General features: G+C 43.6%; 1 protein-coding gene across 2 annotated transcripts in view; it reads left to right on the top strand.

Moving 5' to 3' along the window:
- rgs11 (regulator of G protein signaling 11) overlaps positions 1-20,844 on the top strand; it is a 140,478-nt gene that overhangs the window by 13,784 nt on the left and 105,850 nt on the right. For both annotated transcript variants that reach the window (XM_068003190.1, XM_068003189.1), the window contains exon 3: positions 18,541-18,591. In XM_068003190.1, the coding sequence (XP_067859291.1) occupies positions 18,541-18,591 (51 nt within the window). The remainder of the gene's footprint in view (positions 1-18,540; positions 18,592-20,844) is intronic.

The raw sequence follows: 20,844 nt of genomic DNA, 5'->3' as shown, positions 1-20,844 counted from the left end.
CTTCCCATGGAGGCTACTGGAGAGATATGCCAGCTGCTGACTGAAGATCTATATCCACATTCCACAGAAGAACAGCATTGTCTGTACCAGACTACATCATCACTGCCTTGAATTTCTTTGCATCTGGATCCTTCCAGGCAGCATCAGGCGATCTTTGCCGCATTAATTAGTAAGCAGTTCATTATTGTATTAAGAGAGACGTGGTTGAAAGGTGACCAAGGTTGGGAACTAAATATTCCAGGATAAATGACTTTTTGAAAAGACAGGCAAAATGGAAAAGGAGGAGGTGTAGACCTGATAATAAAGGAAGATATAAGGACAGTAGTGAGAAAGGATCTTGGCTCAGAAGATCAGGAACTAGAATCAGCATGGGAGGAGATAAGAAATATCATGGAGCAGAAAACACTGGTGGGAGTAGTTAATGGGCCCCAAGCTGTAGTTATACAGTTGGACAGAGTATTAATCAAGAAATAAGAGGAACTTGTAACAAAGGTAATGCAATAATCGTGGGGGACTTTAATCGTCACATAGACTGGGCAAATCAAATTGGCAAAAGTAGTTTGGAGGATGAGTTCATGGAATGCATTTGAGACAGTTTCCTAGAACAATACATCGTGGAACCAACCAGGGAACTGGCTATTTTAGATCTTGCTTTGTGTAATGAGACAGGGTTAATTAGTAATCTCATAGTAAAGGATCCTCTGGGAAGAGTGATCATAATATGATAGACTTTCACATTGATTTCGAGAGTGACGTACTTAACTCCAAAACTAGAGTCTTAAACTCAAAGCCAATTATATAGGTATGAGGGGCGAGTTGGCTAAGGTAGATTGGGAAATTAGATTAAAAGATATGACAGTTGATCAGCAATGGTGAACATTTAAAGAAGTATTTCATAATTCTCAATGAATATACATTCCATTGAGAAATAAAAACTTCACAGGAAAAGTGATCCATCCATGGCTAACTAAAGGATAGAATTAGATTAAAAGGAGAGGCTTATAATGTTGTCAAGAAGAGTAGGAAGCCTGAGGATTGGGAGAGTTTTAGAAACCAGCGAAGGATGATCAAAAAATTGATAAAGAAGGAGAAAATAGAATATGAGAGTAAACTAGCAAGAAATATAAAAACAGATTGTAAGAGCTTCTACAAGTATGTAATAAGGAAGAGAGCAGCGAAAGTAGACGTGAGTCCCTTTGAAGCTGAGACAGGAGAAATTATAATGGGGATTAAGGAAATGGCAGGGATATTAAACAAATATTTTGCATCTGTCTTCACAGTAGAAGACACAAAAAACATACCAGAAATAGTGGGGAACCAAGGTTTAATGAGAGTGAGGAACTTAAAGTAATTAATATTAGTAAAGAAAAAGTACTGGAGAAATTAATGGGACTAAAAGCCAACAAATCCCCTGGACCCGGTGGCCTACATTGTAGGGTTCTAAAAAAGGTGGCTGCAGTGATAGTGGATGCATTGGTTGTGATCTTCCAAAATACCCTAGATTCTAGAACGTTCCCAGCGGATTGGAAGTTAGCAAATGTAACCCCGCTATTCAAGAAAGGAGGGAGAGAGAAAAAAGGGAACTACAGGCCAGTTAGCCTGACATCACTCGTCGGGAAAATGTTGAATCCATTATTAAGGACGTGGTAACAGGGCACTTAGAAAATCATGATATGATTAGGTAGAGTCAACATTATTTAGAGTTTTATGAAAGGGAAATCGTGTTTGACAAATCTAGTAAGAGTTTTTTGAGGATGTAACTATCAGGGTAGATAAAGGGGAACCAGTGAATGTAGTATATTTGAATTTTCAAAAAGCATTTAATAAGGTGTCACACGAAAGATTATTACACAAGATAAGGGCTCATGGATTTGGGGGCGATATATGGACAGAAAACAGAGAGTAGGAATAAACGGGTCATTTTCACGTTGGCAGGTTGTAACTAGTGGGATGCTACAAGGATTAGTGCTGGGCCTCAGCTATTTACAATCTATATTAATGACTTAGATGAAGGGACCGAGTGTAATGTATCCAAGTTTGCTGATGATACAAAGCTAGGTGGGAAAGTAAGCTGTGAGGAGAACACAGAGTCTGCAAAGGGATATAGACAGGTGAAGTGAGTGGGCAAGAAGGTGGCAGATGGAGTATAATGTGGGGAAATGTGAGGTTGTTCACTTTGGTAGTAGGAATAGAAAAACAGAATATTTTTTAAATGGTGAGAAACTATTAAATGTTGGTGTTCAGAGAGATTTGGGTGTGCTTGTACATGAAACACAAAGTTAGCATGCAGGTACAGCAAGCAATTAGGATGGTAAATGGTATTTTGGCCTTTATTGCAAGGAGGTTGGAGTATAAGAGTAAGGAAGTCTTGCAACTGTACAGGACTTTTGTGAGAGCACACCTGTGTTCAGTTTCGGTCTCCTTACCTAAGGAAGGATATTCTTGCCTTAGAGGTGGTACAACTAAGGTTTAGTAGATTAATTCCTGGGATGAAAGGGTTGTCCTATGAGGAAAGATTGAGTAGAATGGGCCTATACTCTCTGGAGTTTAGAAGAATGAGAGATGATCTCATTGAAACATAAGATTCTAAGAGGGCTTGACAGGGTAGATGCTGAGAGGATGTTTTCCTTGGCTGGAGAGTTTAAAACTAGGGGACATAGTCTCAGGATAAGGGGTCGGACATTTAGGACTGAGAGGAGGTGGAAGTTCTTCACTCAGAGGGTTGTGAATATTTGGAATTTTCTACCCCTGGGGGCTGTGGATGCTCAGTCGTTGAGTATATTCAAGACTGAGATGGATAGATTTTTGGACTCTAGGGGAATCAAGGGATATGGAGATCTGGTGGGAAAGTGGAGTTGAGGTGGAAGATCAGCCATGATCTTATTGAATGGCGGAGCAGGCTCGTGGGCCTTATGGTCTACTCCTGCTCCTATTTCTTATGTTCTTATATGAACTGCATCTGCCATCTCACTAGCCTATTATGTCGCCCTGTAGACTTTCACAGTCCTTGTTACAATTTGCCTCCCCTCTCATCAGCAAATTGTCAACCCTTTCAATTTCATAACGGGAAAGGCTTTCATTTCTATTAAGTGCAGTTAGTGTACGATGCCAAACACCTAATACTGCACATAAATGCGCACTACCCATGATACAAGATCCTGATGAACCAAAGCCATGTATCAGGATGGTTGCGTAGTGATCAGGCTATCCCGTGCAGGCTAGCTGATGTTGTCAGTATGGCTTCCACAGACAGAGAGGGACAACAGATATAATGAGGCCCATGCTGCTACCAGAATTATGATAGACTATAGGCATTCTGAAGTCTCATTTCAGGTGCCTGGATAAGATAGTTCAAACTCCATAATACAGTTTGGCCAGGATCATTGTAGCTTGCTGCGTAATACATAACAATGAAGAAAGGCTTGCTGCTTCTGGATCCAGAATGCAATGATGGGTAGGGTGAGGACCTACCTCCCACCTCACAACTTGAGCGGTTAGATTTTAACTTAGACCACCCCATGTAAACGGGGTGGTTGTGCCCCAAAATGGCTTAGTACCCCATTTACACCAGCGCTCAGGCCACTGCCATCTTCAGTGAAGCCTACCACTGGGCAGTGAAAGTGCCCACCTGTTTCAAGTGGGTAGACAGAAGAGGCTGTGGGAGATGGTGAGGTTGGAGGGAAGGTGGCAAGAGATAATTGGTAAAAGCTGGGAACATAAGAAATAGGAGCAGGAGTAGGCCATCCGGCCCCTCAAGCCTGCTCTGCCATTCAACTAGATCATGGCTGATCTTCCATCTCAACGCCGTTTTCCTCCACTATCCCCATATCCCTTGATGCCTTTAATATTTAGAAATCTATCGATCTCTGTTTTGAATGCACTCAATGACTGAGCCTCCACAGCCCTCTAGGGTAGAGAATTCCAAAGATTCAGCACCCTCTGAGTGAAGAAATTTCTCCTCATCAGTCCTAAATGGCCGACCCCTTATTCTGAGACTGTGATCCCTAGATCTAGACTCCTCAACTAGGGGAAACATCCTCCTTGCATCTACTTTGTCGAGCCCCTAAGAATTTTGTATGTTTCAATGAGATCACCTCTCATTCTTCTAAACTCTAGAGAATACAGGCCTAGTCTACGCAATCTCACCTCATACGACAATCCCGCCATCCCAGGAATCAGTCTGGTGAACCTTCGTTGCACTCCCTCTATGGCAAGTATATCCTTTCTTAGGTAAGGAGACCAAAATTGTACACAATACTCCAGGTGCAGTCTCACCAAGGCCCTATGTAATTGCAGTAAGACATCTTTACTCCTGTACTCAAATCCTCTTGTAATAAAGGCCAACATACCATTTGCCTTCCTAATTGCTTGCTGCACCTGTGTGTAAGCTTTCAGAGACTCATGTACAAGGATACCCAGGTCCCTTTGAACATCAACATTTCTCAATCTCTCACCATTTAAAAAATACTCTGCATTTCTGTTTTTCCTACCAAAGTGGATAACTTCACATTTTTCCACATTATATTTCATCTGCCATGTTCTTGCCCACTCACTTAGCCTGTTTATATCCCCTTGAAGCCTCTTTGCATCCTCCTCACAACTCACATTCCCACCTAGTTTTGTGTCATCAGCAAACATGGAAATATTACATTTGGTCCCCTCATCCAAATCATTGAGATAGATTATGAGTAGCTGGGGCCCAAGCACCGATCCCTGTGGTATCTCACTAGTCACAGTCTGCCAACCTGAAAAAAACGTTTATCCCTTCTCTCTGTTTTCTGTCTGTTAACCAATTCTCAATCCATGCCAGTATATTACCCTCAATTCCATGTGTTCACCAACCTCCTATGTGGGACCTTATCGAAAGCCTTCTGAAAATCCAAATACACCACATCCACTGATTCCCCCTTATCTATTCTACTAGTTACATCCTCAAAGAACTCCAATGGATTTGTCAAACATGATTTCCCTTTCATAAATCCATGTTGACTCTGCCAAATCCTAATGCTTATCATAGGTCTATGTGCTTTGTGCTTTCTCAAAAGTTTTCAAATGCCATTAACGCTTAGCCATTATTTCTTTAAGGAGGAATGTTACTGTGTGGATAGCTAAATACGTTCTTCTGTGTTTCACATTGTAGGCAAAGCCTTGCAGGAAAAGGCTAGGCCACTCCATTGACCACCTAATTACTTCCAGATCGGTATCTGCTGTCACATCCAGAGCCTCAACCATTGGCACTTTATCACCAACTCTGTCATGGAATCTTACCTACGCAAGCACCAGTACAAAGGCAGCCACTCGGGAGGAAGTATTTATGAGTCTCCTCCTGACCCCACAAAAACTTACCTTTGGGCTTTTCTTTGGCACATGCTCCTCCCAGTTGTGTCCTAAAATGGCAATTGCTGTCCTATGTACATCATAGGACTCTGTTTATTAAAAAGCTCCCTAATTGCAACTAACCCTCACCTACCTTATATACATGTCTTACACTCTCACGAACATGTCCAGTTCCCTTTTGACAGCCTGCAGTATATCCATACTTACTGTACTTTCTGGCATTCTATTACAGAGGTTGATGACTCTGTGAAAATAATTACTTCCTGGCATCTAACCTAACTTTGTATATTGTACTGATGCCCCTTAGCCTTTTAGTCCCTATTTGGCTCAAATAACCTGAACAGAATTAATTCTCTTCATCATGTTAAAGACTTCATGTAACAATGATGTTCACATTTCTCCAGTGGAAAAAAAAAGTTTCATGAGGTCTCCCGATAACTAACAGCCCTAAGAATATGCCTCATTCTGGTGGTGCTACTCTAGGCCTTCTCCAAGATTTCAATATCCTGCACCATGTGAGTGGACTAAAACGGACACAGTTTTGTAGATGTGGTAGTACCAAGGCAGCAAATAAGGCAAGTTTTGTATTTCTCGTTTTATATTTAACTGTCCTGGCTATACACCCTAACACCCTACTGGCTTCCCCTATGATCATGGACCTTCAGTGTTTTGTGACGTATGACTCTCAGGCCCTTCTCCTGCCCTGCAGTCTTAAGTGGGTAACCCCTAAGTGGTTTACAAAGCTGCTACCATTAGTAACTACCCTTTGCCTATGTGAATGCAATCAATTTGCTATCCATCATAAAATCTGCCCGCCAATCCCACAGGATGAAACCTTAATTAATAGCCTTCTGTGCAGCACTTTATTGAAAATCATGATACACAATATCTACCAGGCTACTATCATCACCAACCTGGTGATGTCCTCTAAAAGCATGGGCAAGTTTCTGATACAAGGCAGCCATTTCCAAAAGCCATTTTGGGATTCCCTAAAACTGCTGCTGTTTCCAAGTGATCGTAGAGCTGACCTCTAATAATTCCTTCTAGAAACTCACTTATAACTGGTCAAATTAACTGACTTTCAATCCTTTCCTGGTTCAAGCAACATCCATTTACCATAGCCCTTTGTTTCCTATCTATTAACCAACTTTCTATCCATACTGCTACATTTCCTCTTATACATCTGAACTTTTATAACAAGTCTCTGTGAGACACATTATTCTAATTCTGAAAATCTATATTAACTACATCAACTGCACTCCCTTTATCCAATTGGTAATTTCTTTGACAAATTTAACATTTTTTTTAAACACAACTTATCTTTAATATTTCTTTCATTAATTGATTTTAGGTGCCCAGGATGTTATATCATAGTAATACTAGGAGAATACATTACTGGGCCCTAATGGGTTTCTGAAAGTTGATTATATTTCATGCCAAAGCAAATTCTAGCGTGGAATTTTGAAAACAAAAATATAAACTGTTTTTATAACTGCTAGTTCAATGCAAACTTATTTAAACAAAATCCAAAAGGGTAATTCTTTGTAGGCTACTTTCAAATGGATGTTTTCCCTATTGGTTACATTTGATTTTTCACAAACGCCAAACCCAATGGGAGAATTAAGTGGGGTCAGATATAGGATAAATTATACCAAATATTGCAGTGTAGAAATTAGATGACGTTATGCCCACTTTACAAGCATAAAACGGGTGCTAAAGCATCCAATATGGCAAGCGGCATGCACACACACATTCCATGCAAGAAGTGCGATGCCTGCCATATTGGTATATGCATCAAAAGAGGCATTTGGGATTCGCACCTGAAACAGGCATTAGGCCTTTTGCATATGCGAATAAAGCGCCTAGCACCTCTTTGATGCCTCTTTTACCAAATTGGTTTGCCTCGAACGCAGCCGGTGCTGAACTGGCTACCTTCAGGAAAACCAGGTCTACATGTGGTCTACCCAGTGCAATTTTTAGAGCTGGATGCAATAATAGCAATAATTTAGTTACCGCTTTAACATAGTAGCGTGCGGCAAAGTGCTTGGCTCTTGAGATATCCCCTGTGGGTACCTAGAAGGATCCTGCGGCATAAAAGTTAAAGGCAGTGGCGACCTTCACTGCCATTGCTAATGCAGTGTGGATGATTAACTGCCCCAGAAGGTCTTCTTGCATCACATGACAAGTTCAGTCAGAGGCTCCCTGCTGCATTGCTTCTCCATCAACTAAGCACAGGACCTCTGCCAGTTAAAAGTTAAGTTTTCTTCAATGCACATTTGTACAAAAACCTTCCTGTAGAGCTGTGAGGAGCAGGAATGCTCCCCCAACACCACAGTTGTCATGATCGCTCCCTGTTTCCCGCTTTAACTCCCTTCCCGGGACTTACCATCAGGATTCTGATAGCAAGGCCAGCAGCCCGACATTCGTGCTCTTCAAATGCGCGAGCTGACTATAGAGGTGCAACAAGTGCTGGCAGATCGCGCATACAATGTCAATGAGGCCCAAGACACATTTGCAGCCCATTATGTTGAGTACCTCTTTCTCGTGGGGGACAACTCCTGAATATTTTCCACTCCTCCTTCCATGGTCTTTCTCTCCTTTGCAATATGGGCCACCTTCTGCAAAATAAATACAAAGTATATGACATGACAGTTTCACTCAGCTTATCTGGGAATGATACCCGTGGACTGCATGCACATGCTAAAACTAATAACTGTGCCACTCAGAGAATTGGCAGATAGTTTAAATGGGTTGCATGCGGAGTGTCCCATACATATTATCCAGATGGGATACCAACTATGTACAGAAACATAGGGCCGTGGACACATCCATACAAGCGGCAATTCCATTATGAGACATGTTGATTATGCCAAGGTGGTTGTACAATATTTACTGGGGTAGGTGAGGCACTTACCTTGCCTGTTCTGATCAAATCATTAAATTTTTCCAGCATTGCATTGCTGAACTTGGGGTTGTACAGGTGGCACTAACAATTTCATCCACCTCCTTCCAGTGTGCCCTCACGGTGGCCTGAGATGGCCTCTTTCAAACAATCCTGCCCTTCTTGCCCTCACAGTTTCCATTAATATGTCCATTGCTGCTTCACTGAAATTAGAAGCCCTCTTCCTGCAGATCTTTTGGCTGCCACTCAGCTCCTCTGCTATGCTGGAATTGCTGCCACTTCCCCTTCAAGCTGCTACAGACCTTTAAATCCTGTAGCAGCTTCCCAATTTCTGACCCCACAACCACATGACCCACATGCAAAAGACAAGGCTGAAGCGTTTGCAACCATCTTCAGCCAGAAGTGCCGAGTGGATGATCCATCTCGGCCTCCTCCCGATATCCCCACCATCACGGAAGCCAGTCTTCGGCCAATTCGATTCACTCCACGTGATATCAAGAAACGGCTGAGTGCACTGGATACAGCAAAGGCTATGGGCCCCGACAACATCCCAGCTGTAGTGCTGAAGACTTGTGCTCCAGAACTAGCTGCGCCTCTAGCCAAGCTGTTCCAGTACAGCTACAACACTGGCATCTACCCGACAATGTGGAAAATTGCCCAGGTATGTCCTGTCCACAAAAAGCAGGACAAATCCAATCCGGCCAATTACCGCCCCATCAGTCTACTCTCAATCATCAGCAAAGTGATGGAAGGTGTCGTCAACAGTGCTATCAAGCGGCACTTACTCACCAATAACCTGCTCACCGATGCTCAGTTTGGGTTCCGCCAGGACCACTCAGCTCCAGACCTCATTACAGCCTTGGTCCAAACATGGACAAAAGAGCTGAATTCCAGAGGTGAGGTGAGAGTGACTGCCCTTGACATGAAGGCAGCATTTGACCGAGTGTGGCACCAAGGAGCCCTAGTAAAATTGAAGTCCATGGGAATCGGGGGGGAAAACTCTCCAGTGGCTGGAGTCATACCTAGCACAAAGGAAGATGGTAGTGGTTGTTGGAGGCCAATCATCTCAGCCCCAGGGCATTGCTGCAGGGGTTCCTCAGGGCAGTGTCCTAGGCCCAACCATCTTCAGCTGCTTCATCAATGACCTTCCCTCCATCATAAGGTCAGAAATGGGGATGTTCGCTGATGACTGCACAGTGTTCAGTTCCATTCGCAACCCCTCAGATAATGAAGCAGTCCGAGCCCGCATGCAGCAAGACCTGGACAACATCCAGGCTTGGGCTGATAAGTGGCAAGTAACATTCGCGCCAGATAAGTGCCAGGCAATGACCATCTCCAACAAGAGAGAGTCTAACCACCTCCCCTTGACATTCAACGGCATTACCATCGCCGAATCCCCCACCATCAACATCCTGGGGGTCACCATTGACCAGAAACTTAACTGGACCAGCCATATAAATACTGTGGCTACGAGAGCAGGTCAGAGGCTGGGTATTCTGCGGTGAGTGACTCACCTCCTGACTCCCCAAAGCCTTTCCACCATCTACAAGGCACAAGTCAGGAGTGTGATGGAATACTCTCCACTTGCCTGGATGAGTGCAGCTCCAACAACACTGAAGAAGCTCGACACCATCCAAGATAAAGCAGCCCGCTTGATTGGCACCCCATCCACCACCATAAACATTCACTCCCTTCATCACCGGCGCACTGTGGCTGCAGTGTGCACCATCCACAGGATGCACTGCAGCAACTCGCCAAGGCTTCTTCGACAGCACCTCCCAAACCCGTGACCTCTACCACCTAGAAGGACAAGAGCAGCAGGCGCATGGGAAGAACACCACCTGCACGTTCCCCTCCAAGTCACACACCATCCCGACTTGGAAATATATCGCCGTTCCTTCATTGTCGCTGGGTCAAAATCCTGGAACTCCCTTCCTAACAGCACTGTGGGAGAACCGTCACCACACGGACTGCAGCGGTTCAAGAAGGCGGCTCACCACCACCTTCTCGAGGGCAATTAGGGATGGGCAATAAATGCTGGCCTCGCCAGCGACGCCCACATCCTGTGAACGAATAAAAAAAAATTACTGGCAGTTCTGCAGCGGGAGACAGCTCACCTCAGGAAATCTGCCCTGGTCAGCAACAGGGTCAACAGTTGGGCAGAAATGCATATCTGCTGCACTTCTGCAAATGCCAATGCACACCAGGAAATCCAGCCCAAGGTATTTTAGTTTAGTTTGGTTTGATGCCTGTTCCTTTAATTCTAGTCGCAAATCACAAGCAGTTTAAAAAAAAATTGACTTCAGTTCGGATTCATGCACCAACCAAGCTTAGCTTGTCACAGTGTTGCAAGATTCATTGGTCACAGGCTGGAGAGAGGAATAATTTGAAGTTATACAGTGCTGCCTGTTTGGATCAGTTTGTACAATAGTTTAAATGTGAATGCTCAGATATTCAAAATGCAAGAAGACCCGGTAACACTTTTCTGAGATATTAAAAAATGTGATGGGGGTAATTTTGACTTTAGATGATAGTTTAAAATGTGCGATATTGGCTCGGCCATCCGTTAAACACCTCTCATGTTTATTGTCTCCAGTGACTACAGTAGAAAAGAAAATTAGGAGAGGTGCAGGTGACCGAGCCGATAGTGTGCATTTTACACCATCGTCGAGAGTCAAAATGACCCCCATTGTGTTTGAATTGAGGAGTCAGTTTGAAAATTTCTGAGAAGGAAGGCGTCAATTTGAAAATTCTGAGCAGAAGAACTAGTCCCGAGAGTGAGATTTTACATTAGTACAAATTCTTGCAGTGGTAAAAAAAAATTAAGTAAAGAAACATTGCTTAATATAAGAGTTATTTATAGAGCATTATTTTTTTTTTCACTTGAGTTAGGTGGAAAGATTTCTACTCTAAATATACAACTGTGTTAAATCACTTATTTATTTGCTTGCTTGTCTTTGGTTAAATAATTTTGCTTAGTGGTTTTAAAACTAAAACAAGATGCGATGCTCTATTCGCACTTGAAGACTAGCGTTAGAGCTTATGAAAGTGTGGCATAAGTCCAGTAGCTAAAAATAATTAACAGACAGTGTTTTACTGTGCATTTCCTGGGTACATTGCTGAAAACTTACCTAGATCTCAAGGATAGGATGCGTACTCTCAAAGGTATGGGGAGTTGGCAATCATCCACGAGAATGATCTAAGGTACAAGAGTTGAAATAATCTAAAATAAGAAGAATCAAAAACCTAATCCCTCCATGCTGCAGCATAGACAGCCAAGGAATCATCTTCAGATGTGCCCAAGTAGTCAGTTATAACATATTTAGAAAGGAGATGGAAGGAAAAAGGGGATGGGGTAGCTGTACTAATTAGAGATAACATAAGGGCAATAGAAAAAAGGGACATAGCTAACATTAAGATAGAAACAGAATTCATATGGATTGATACAATGGACAGGAAGGGATCGATCACACTAATAGGGGTATTCTACAGACCACCTAATAGTGGAAGGGAAGTGGAGGAAGAAATATGTAAGCAAATCTAACGCTGAAGCCATCTTCAGCCAGAAGCGCCGAGTGGATGATCCATCTCGGCCTCCTCCCGATGTCCCCACAATCACAGAAGCCAGTCTTCAGCCAATTCGATTCACTCCACGTGATATCAAGAAACGGCTGAGTGCACTAGATACAGCAAAGGCTATGGGCCCCGACAACATCCCAGCTGTAGTGCTGAAGACTTGTGCTCTAGAACTAGCCGCACCTCCAGCCAAACTGTTCCAGTACAGCTATGACACTGGTATCTACCTGACAATGTGGAAAATTGCCCAGGTATGTCCTGTCCACAAAAAGCAGGACAAATCCAATCCGGCCAATTACCGCCCCATCAGTCTACTCTCAATCATCAGCAAAGTGATGGAAGGTGTCGTCGACAGTGCTATCAAGCGGCATTTACTCACCAATAACCTGCTCACCGATGCTCAGTTTGGGTTTCGCCAGGATGACTCTGCTCCAGACCTCATTACAGCCTTGGTCCAAACATGGACAAAAGAGCTGAATTCCAGAGGTGAGGTGAGTGACTGCACTTGACATCAAGGCAGCATTTGTCTGCGTGTGGCACCAAGGAGCCCTAGTAAAATTGAAGTCAATAGGAATCAGGGGGAAAACTCTCCAGTGGCTGGAGTCATACCTAGCACAAAGGAAGATGGTAGTGGTTATTGGAGGCCAATCATCTCAGCCCCAGGACATTGCTGCAGGAGTTCCTCAGGGTAGTGTCCTAGGCCCAACCATCTTCAGCTGCTTCATCAATGACCTTCCCTCCATCATAAGGTCAGAAATGGGGATGATTGCACAGTGTTCAGTTCCATTCGCAACCCCTCAGATAACTAAGCTCTCCGTGCCCGCATGCAGCAAGACCCTGGACAACATCCAGGCTTGGGCTGATAAGTGGCAAGTGGCGGGCAATGACCATCTCCATCAAGAGAGAGCCTAACCACCTCCCCTTGATATTCAACGGCATTACCATCGCCAAATCCCCCACCATCAACATCCTGGGGGTCACCATTGACCAGAAACTTAACTGGACCAGCCACATAAATACTGTGGCTACAAGAGCTGGTCAGAGGCTGGGTATTCTGCGGCGAGTGACTCACCTCCTGACTCCCCAAAGCCTTTCTACCATCTACAAGGCACAAGACAGGAGTGTGATGGAATACTCTCCACTTGCCTGATTGAGTGCAGCTCCAACAACACTGAAGAAGCTTGACACCATCCAGGACAAAGCAGCCCACTTGATTGGCACCCCATCCACCACCCTAAACATTCACTCCCTTCACCACCAGTGCACTGTGGCTGCAGTGTGTACCATCCACAGGATGCACTGCAGCAACTTGCCAAGGCTTCTTCGACAGCACCTCCCAAACCCGCGACCTCTACCACCTAGAAGGACAAGGGCAGCAGGCACATGGGAAGAACACCACCTGCACGTTCCCCTCCAAGTCATACACCATCCGGACTTGGAAATATGTCGCCGTTCCTTCATTGTCGCTGGATCAAAATCCTGGAACTCCCTTCCTAACAGCACTGTGAGAGAACCATCACCACATGGACTGCAGCGGTTCAAGAAGGTGGCTCACCACCACCTTCTCAAGGGCAGTTAGGAATGGGCAATAAATGCTGGCCTCGTCAACGATGCCCACATCCCACGAGCGAATAAAAAAAATGAGTAAACAACATAGAATAATAATCATGGGCGATTTCAACAACCACCAAATAAACTGTCAAGAAGTGGTAGGGAAAGGGAAAAGGGAATGGAGTTTTTACAGTGTGTACAGGACTCCTTTGTTACCCAATACATAAGAAGCCCAACAAGAGGGGAATCACTGCTGAATCTAGTAATGGGAAATGAACCAGAGCAAATAAGAGAAGTAAGTGTAGGGGAACATCTATTCAATAGCGATCCCAACATAATAAGGTTATATATATATAAAAATTCATTAGAAAAGGGAATAGTGCCAGAGGACTGGTGGACAGCTAAAGTTATTCCTATATTTAAAAAGGGAGATAGAACCAGTCCAGAGAACTATAGACCAGTTAGCTTAACATCGGTGGTAGGAAAGATAATGGAATCTTTACTCAAAGCTGTAATAGAAAAACATCTAGAAACTGAAAATATAATAAAGAATAGTCGGCATGGATTCCAAAAGGGAAGGACATCTTCTACATTACCGTTATCGACTCTTCCTGTTCCTCAAAGAATTCAATACGGTTGGTCAAGCATGTCATAGAGTCATAGAGTTATACAGCACGGATTAGAGGCCCTTCGGCCCATCGTGTCCGCGCCGGCCATCAAGCTCTGTCTACTCTAATCCCATATTCCAGCATTTGGTCCGTAGCCTTGTATGCTATGGCATTTCAAGTGCTCATCCAAATGCTTCTTGAATGTTGTGGAGGCAGGAACCACACTTGGAGTACTGGGCACAGTTCTGGCCTCGATATTACAAGAAGGATATAGAGGCACTGGAGAAGGTGCAAAAAAGATTTACAAGGATGATACCAAAACTGAGAGGTTCTAATTACCAGGAAAGTCTGAACAGGCTGGGGATATTTTCTCTAGAAAAGGGAAGGCTGAGGGGCGACCTAATACAGGTCTTTAAAATTATGAAGGGTTTGATAGGGTAGACGTAGAGAAGATGTTTCCACTTATGGGGAAGTCCAAAACTAGGTTGCTGAAGTCGTAAAAGCACCTGCAGAAAAATGGCGGGTGCCTCGGTCTGCTGACGTCAGATGGACCCCGAAGTGATATTAACTGGGCGGGTCAGAAGTCCCATCCAGCAGTAAACCCACTGAAAGAAACTTATTGACATTAGCTTCATAAACTGACTGGCATTACTCGTAGCTGTATTTAAAGGGGCACTCACCTGCAGGCACTTGTCATTAGGATCTATGTGCCATTCTGAGTACTGCATTTCAAAGCCAGTTATGAGCTTCCAGTTTGCTTCATTTGATTCATTTTTCCTTATGTACCTTCATTAAACATTCACTGCTCATCATGGGTGCTGTTTTTGCTTCACTCCTTTGGATTAACGAATAGTTAGAGAAAGAGGAGCAGCAGCCTGAAGAACCAGGACAAGCAGCAGCTGGGCCTGTTAGACAGCATATTAAGCTCATGGAAGGCCTTAGCTACCCCACAGGGTCTGTAGGCCAAGAGTCACTTTCTTGAATAGCAGTGCAGGAGGAGAGGCTGTGCTTCACCGCAGGATGTCGCTGATCCGCTGGACCAGTGGTTCATGCTTTGCCAGTGGCTCTCAAAGTCACCAATGCCCTTAACTTTTTTACCACAGGCTCCATCCAGGCTTCTGCAGGGGATATCACCTGCATCTCCCAGCCTGCAGTGCACAACTGCATGACACAGATGTCCAATGGCCTCCTTGCCAGAGCAAACCAAGTACATTACCATGACGTTGGATGACAACAGCCAGAATGAGGGAGCTCTGGTATTTGAAGCAGTGGCCAGCTTCCTTCATGTCCGGGATATAATAGACTGCACTCGTAGCTATTGGGGCAATAGAAAATGAGCTATCAGCTTATGTGAACAAGAAGGGCTTCCACTCCATCAATGTTCAACTGGTATGTGATCACCACAGAAGGATATTGCAAGTCTGCGCAAATTTCGCTGGCAGCTAACATGATGCCTTCATTTTGCGGACACTCATCCATCCTTCTACTTTTCCACCCATCCAGGAACATCAGAGAATCCCCTCTGCAAACCCACCATGCCTGAGCAACACAAGTACAATGAGAGCCATGGAACTACCAGGAACATCATAGAGCACACCATTGGCATTTTGAAGCAAAGGTTCAGGTGCGCCGGGGGCTCCCTACAATATGGCCCAGACATAGTGGGCCGCATCTTTGTAGTTTGTTGTATTCTGCAAAATCTGGTAATGCAAAGAGGATTGGAGTTGGAGGAGGCACAGCAACAAGAAGAGGGATCATCAGACAAGGAAAAATTGGATGAAGATGAGAGAGAACCACAAAAAGGAGGGCCATCAGAACAGATTGCAGTTAGACAGGTCAGGGAGCAGTTGATAGAACAGCGCTTTTAGTGACCGCCTCAATCCCCTCATCTGGCAAATCAGAAAAAGCCCCTCAGCATTAATAGCCATTATTACCCCTTCACCAGTCCCTTGATTCTGCAATGAAGAACATTGAAACCATTCAGCCAGTCTCTGTCAATGAAATTCTGACAATGCAGACTAAAAAGCTGCACTGAAAAGGAACTATAGAACAAAGTTGCAAATATAATAAAGGTGTTGGTTTTAATTCTAAACAGAATATTGTACTGAATTGTTTTGTCACCCAAGTAATTAACCCTAAGTGCTTTCCTTAAAAGAAGGTTTACTAACACTACTGCTCCTACAGGATACTCTTCCAGTGGCTTCAGTGGAGCTGCTGGAGGGCTGCTAATGCTCATGTGGGGACCCTTGAGATGTTCGTGACCTGTAGCTTCTTGGAGGTCAAGTCTATGAAGGCTTGGCTGTAGACTGCAGCACTTCAATAGCTGCCGGTGCAGTCTGGCCCAGCCGGCTTTCTAGCACCGTGGTTGGTACAGGTTGAGGGGTTGGTAAAGAAGCAGACATGCTGATATTTCTGAGCGAGGGCAACACATGCCGCTCCCGCTACGCTGCTGCCACTCCCATGGGGCTGGGTCTCAGCACTTCTACTGATCTATTGGAGAGCAGATTGCAGAAGATGAGTGATGCCTTGAAAGCCCTTCACCATTTGCCCCATCAATCTGGCCATGGTGGACACCTTCCTCTCCAAGGTGGACATCTGGTAGAGCACAGATTTGAGCCCAGAGTCTGCATGTCATCCGGTTGAGCTTCCACTTAAGCTGCATAGACTGTGAACATTGACTCCTGTTGTGAGGGTTTGGCTGCAGGATTCCTAGACATGGCCACACTCTCCAAGGTAGACTGCAGAGTGCTGATGCCCTGGGAGATGACACCACACAGGCTGGGAGCAGACACCTCCATACTTTCAGCCATGGTGGTGAAACTCCTTGCCGGGCCTTCCAACACCTCATATAACTGTGTGAAGCAAGCAGTTTTCTCTTTATTGCTGGGCCCCTGATGTCTTCATCTCTGTCCTCTTCAGCAGAGCTTGGAGAGGACCGTGCCCATGTGCGAGTTGGCTCCTGGGCTATCTCTGCCACCAGTACCTACTGCTCTCACTAATGCTAGGTGTTTCACTATATGCAGGCCCCTCTACCTCATTCTCTAACCCAGTGTTGTCCAATAGAAATTGCTGACTGGCCAGAAGCGTGGCTACAGCATCACTGTTTTAGCTACATGTACTCATTTTAGTGGAAAACGCCTTACACGCAATTCAGGTACGTGTACTTCACATGTATATTTACTTAACAAACATCTACCGCCATTCAGTGTGAAACTTTGCAATCTTTCTCATTCACCAAAGTTTAGAATTCTGGCATGAATTTATCAGACAAGCACATCTTGGTACAGCCTTTAGGATTTTGTCCAATAGTTGCGAGCAATAGTTTCTTCATCAGAATGATTGCTGAGAGTGTTAACTCTCATGAGACCCGCCAGACCTGCCCCGGCTTTGCATCCAGAACATGGTTGGATGCTGCTGGCCCATTGCCATGACGTGCCTTGTTGGAGCTGCTCATTATTGGTTGGTTTGCTTTCATCTGCCAGCTTGGAGCGATTATTCATTTGGTTGAGCTGACGACAATGACAGCTCCCCTCTCCATACAATGTTGCTGGTGTTGCCGTGGTGCTGAAGTCTGGCGTTTTCACCCGTGTTACACATCATTAACCAATAAGCAGTAACCAAGGAAGTAAAGCACACTCAACAATCAAAAAACCCTCACAGAATCTGCTTTTCATCTTACCATTTTACCAACAAATGCACAAAATGGTTATAGTACACATGCATACGCTTTGCGAATATGAGTAATGAGATCACATGCCCAATGATGGTGTCTATTACTCATTTTTTATTTACTAATCAGAAATGTAATTAGGCACTTCTGAATTCCCAATTAACCACATGAGGCTAGTGGCTAACGTATTGGCCAACACTGCTGTAACCCAGCTGGATGTGTCAATCTTTGTGCCAATGTTTGGGAGTGATAGAGCACGTGAAGGTGCTTCCTCAGAAGGATTATCCTCTTTTTAGGTGTCTTCTTCAGGTCTCTTGCTATTGAGAAGGATGTAGAGGATAGAGAAAAGGAACAAGACTAGTCTGGAGTTAAAATCGGGGTCCAAATGTAAAAAAATTAGATAACCTACCTCTAAGCTGTGGAGTTATGAAGTGAACAGTTTGGAGGCCTCCCAGCACACATTTTATATAGACACTCAACAAATTGGCCACATAAACTTATTCTCCTCTTGGAATCAGGAGTTGAGCTGGGTACGTTTGGGCTCATTGCCCATTCCAAGGATCTCACATGCTGCTGGTGATGGGACCCAGCTCTGAGCATGGCTTTGGGGAATTGGCCTTTAAATAGTATTACTAATAGATAGGTAATGCTCCAGGATTGTCAATGTAAGTAAAATGTTACTTTTTATAACATTGTGATTTTACAAATATACATTATGTAGAAAATAAACAGTATTAAAAGCAATTGCGTTTAATTTAATTGATCAAGAACATATCCAATCATTTTGTAAATAATAAATTAATAAACGTTTTAATAATTTTTAGAATAAATCTGCTTTTGGTAATTTTTAATTATTTGCTTTGAAAAGATTTTATTCCAGTTTATTTTTTTTCCAGGCAATGATGTTGTTGAATGGCTTTATCAAAAGTTTTCTATATCTGAAGAAGGTAAGTGAAATTGTTTTTATGAATTCAATTATCATTTTTAGAAAAATTGGGCACGAAATTGTTTCTTTAGGTTGAATGTACACTCTTGTTGTATTAACTTCCAAAATTTCATGTATGTTAAAAGAACTAGTATCCTGTTATACATTACTGGTCTCAATGACATTTAAATGGAGCTGTCCCAGTGGCAGTGCGCTGTGCTCTGCCATGTGATTGTAAAATGTAGGTCTGCAGCTGCAGTTCCCCTCGTAATGAGTTTCTGATCTCAGTTGGACCACGGAGGGGAGGCATTGAGTGCTGGTGAGGCACTTCCCCACAGGAAGGGAAAGAAAGCTGGAGACCTATCGCCTTATGCTGTTCTTCAGAGATCTTGCATTAGAGAGTAGTGCATGAGGGGTACAAAAATGTAATAAAACAAAAGCAAGGTAGATGTACGATTTTAAATATATATATAAGAACATAAGAATTAGGAGCAGGAGTAGGCCATACGGCCCCTTGAGCCTGCTTCGCCATTCAATAAGGTCATGGCTGATCTTTGACCTCAATTCCACTTTCCCGTCTGATCCCCATATCCCTTGATTCCCTAAGAGCCAAAAAATCTATACCTCTCAGCCTTGAATATATTCAATGACTCAGCATCCACAGCCCTTTGGGTTAGAGAATTCCAAAGATTCACAACCCTCTGAGTGAAGAAATTCCTCCTCATCTCACTCTTAAATGACTGTCCCCTTATCCTGCGACTATGCTCCCTAGTTCTAGACTAGCCAGGGGAATCAACCTCTCAGCATCTGCCCTGTCAAGCCCCCTCAGGATCTTGTATATTTCAATAAGATCACCTCTCATTCTTCTAAACTCCAGAGAGCATAGGCCCATTTTACTCAATCTCTCATCATAGGACAACCCTCTCATCCCAGGAATCAATCTAGTGAACCTTCGTTAGACTGCTTCTAAGGCAAGTATATCCTTCCTTAGATAAGGAGACCAAAACTGTGCACAGTACTCGAGGTGTGGTCTCACCAAAGCCCTGTACAGTTGTAGCAAGACTTCCTTACTCTTGTACTCCAACCCCCTTACAATAAAGGCCAACATTCCATTTGCCTTCCTAATTGCTTGCTGTACCTGCAGGCTAACTTTCTGTGTTCCAGTCTGGGTGTCCCGGTACAAGAAACAATCAGTTAATTTATAATTTTAATTTTCCTGTGGAGCATTATGAGCAAGTCAGTTTTCTGTAATGTCTCGGGCTGTTGGCTTGTATAGTTTATGCAGTAAGTGTACGGATAAATCAGTGCTCATTTTCTTCATCCATCCTCTTTCTTTTATAACTACTTTAACATTTTATACATTGACTATTGGTAAATTATGGCCCTGAATTTCCTCCGACTTTCTGCCCTTGCACCTCTGTAACTTTGTCGGAAGCACTTCCAGTGAAGTTATGGTGACGTAGCAGCTGAACGTCCGAGGAAATTCAGGGTTAATGCATTGGTAAATTCACAGTGAGAGTTAATATAACGCACTCTAATTTGTTCTGTTGTCACTTTAAAGCTTGCCCCTGTGGTCAGCAGAATCATTTGTAAGGTTAATAAGATTTTACACTGAAGAAACTTAAAACATGCTGATAATCAAATGACTTATAAACCTCCTGCAGAAAGCTGGCAGTTGCTGTAATTGCTATGGAGTTTTTTGCCTCTGCATGAATTTTAACCTTTCTGACTTTGCGGGTGACCATATTAACTGGAGCAATCAATGATTTGATGGCTGATGGAATGAATACATTATTTTAAGGAATTAGTGTTTCAGGGTTCTGAAAAGTTCTTGTGTATGTCTGTGGATATGCACGTACAAGGGATGCTGGGAGTTATAATGGACTGGATCTTGCTGGCCAAATTGCACATTAATAACGGCATGCGTCATTAACACGACATTATTTTCCCAGCAAGATACGGCCCAATATTTTTGAAGCTTCCAATTGCTTGTATAAGTTTACACTTGTAGTACTTTTATCAGGGACACAAAATCATAGTTTCCTCTGGTCACTAATTTAAGTGAAATGGTAGAAGTGCATAAACATTGGTACATTCCGAGTAAAAAGCACTAATGGACTATTCGCCCATATTTAGTGCTGCTCCAAGAATTGCTCCAGTGCAAAACTAGGCTTGATAAAATTAGCAAAAAAGTCCAGCTTTTCAGCAGTTCAGCAATAATAGGGATGATGAGTGAGTGAGACTTGGTGCGGGTTAAGAGATGGGATGCAACGTT

Source organism: Heptranchias perlo, chromosome 22 (genome assembly GCF_035084215.1).
Source record: "Heptranchias perlo isolate sHepPer1 chromosome 22, sHepPer1.hap1, whole genome shotgun sequence".
Lineage (NCBI taxonomy): Eukaryota > Metazoa > Chordata > Chondrichthyes > Hexanchiformes > Hexanchidae > Heptranchias > Heptranchias perlo.
This window is presented reverse-complemented; position numbering and strand designations above follow the sequence as displayed.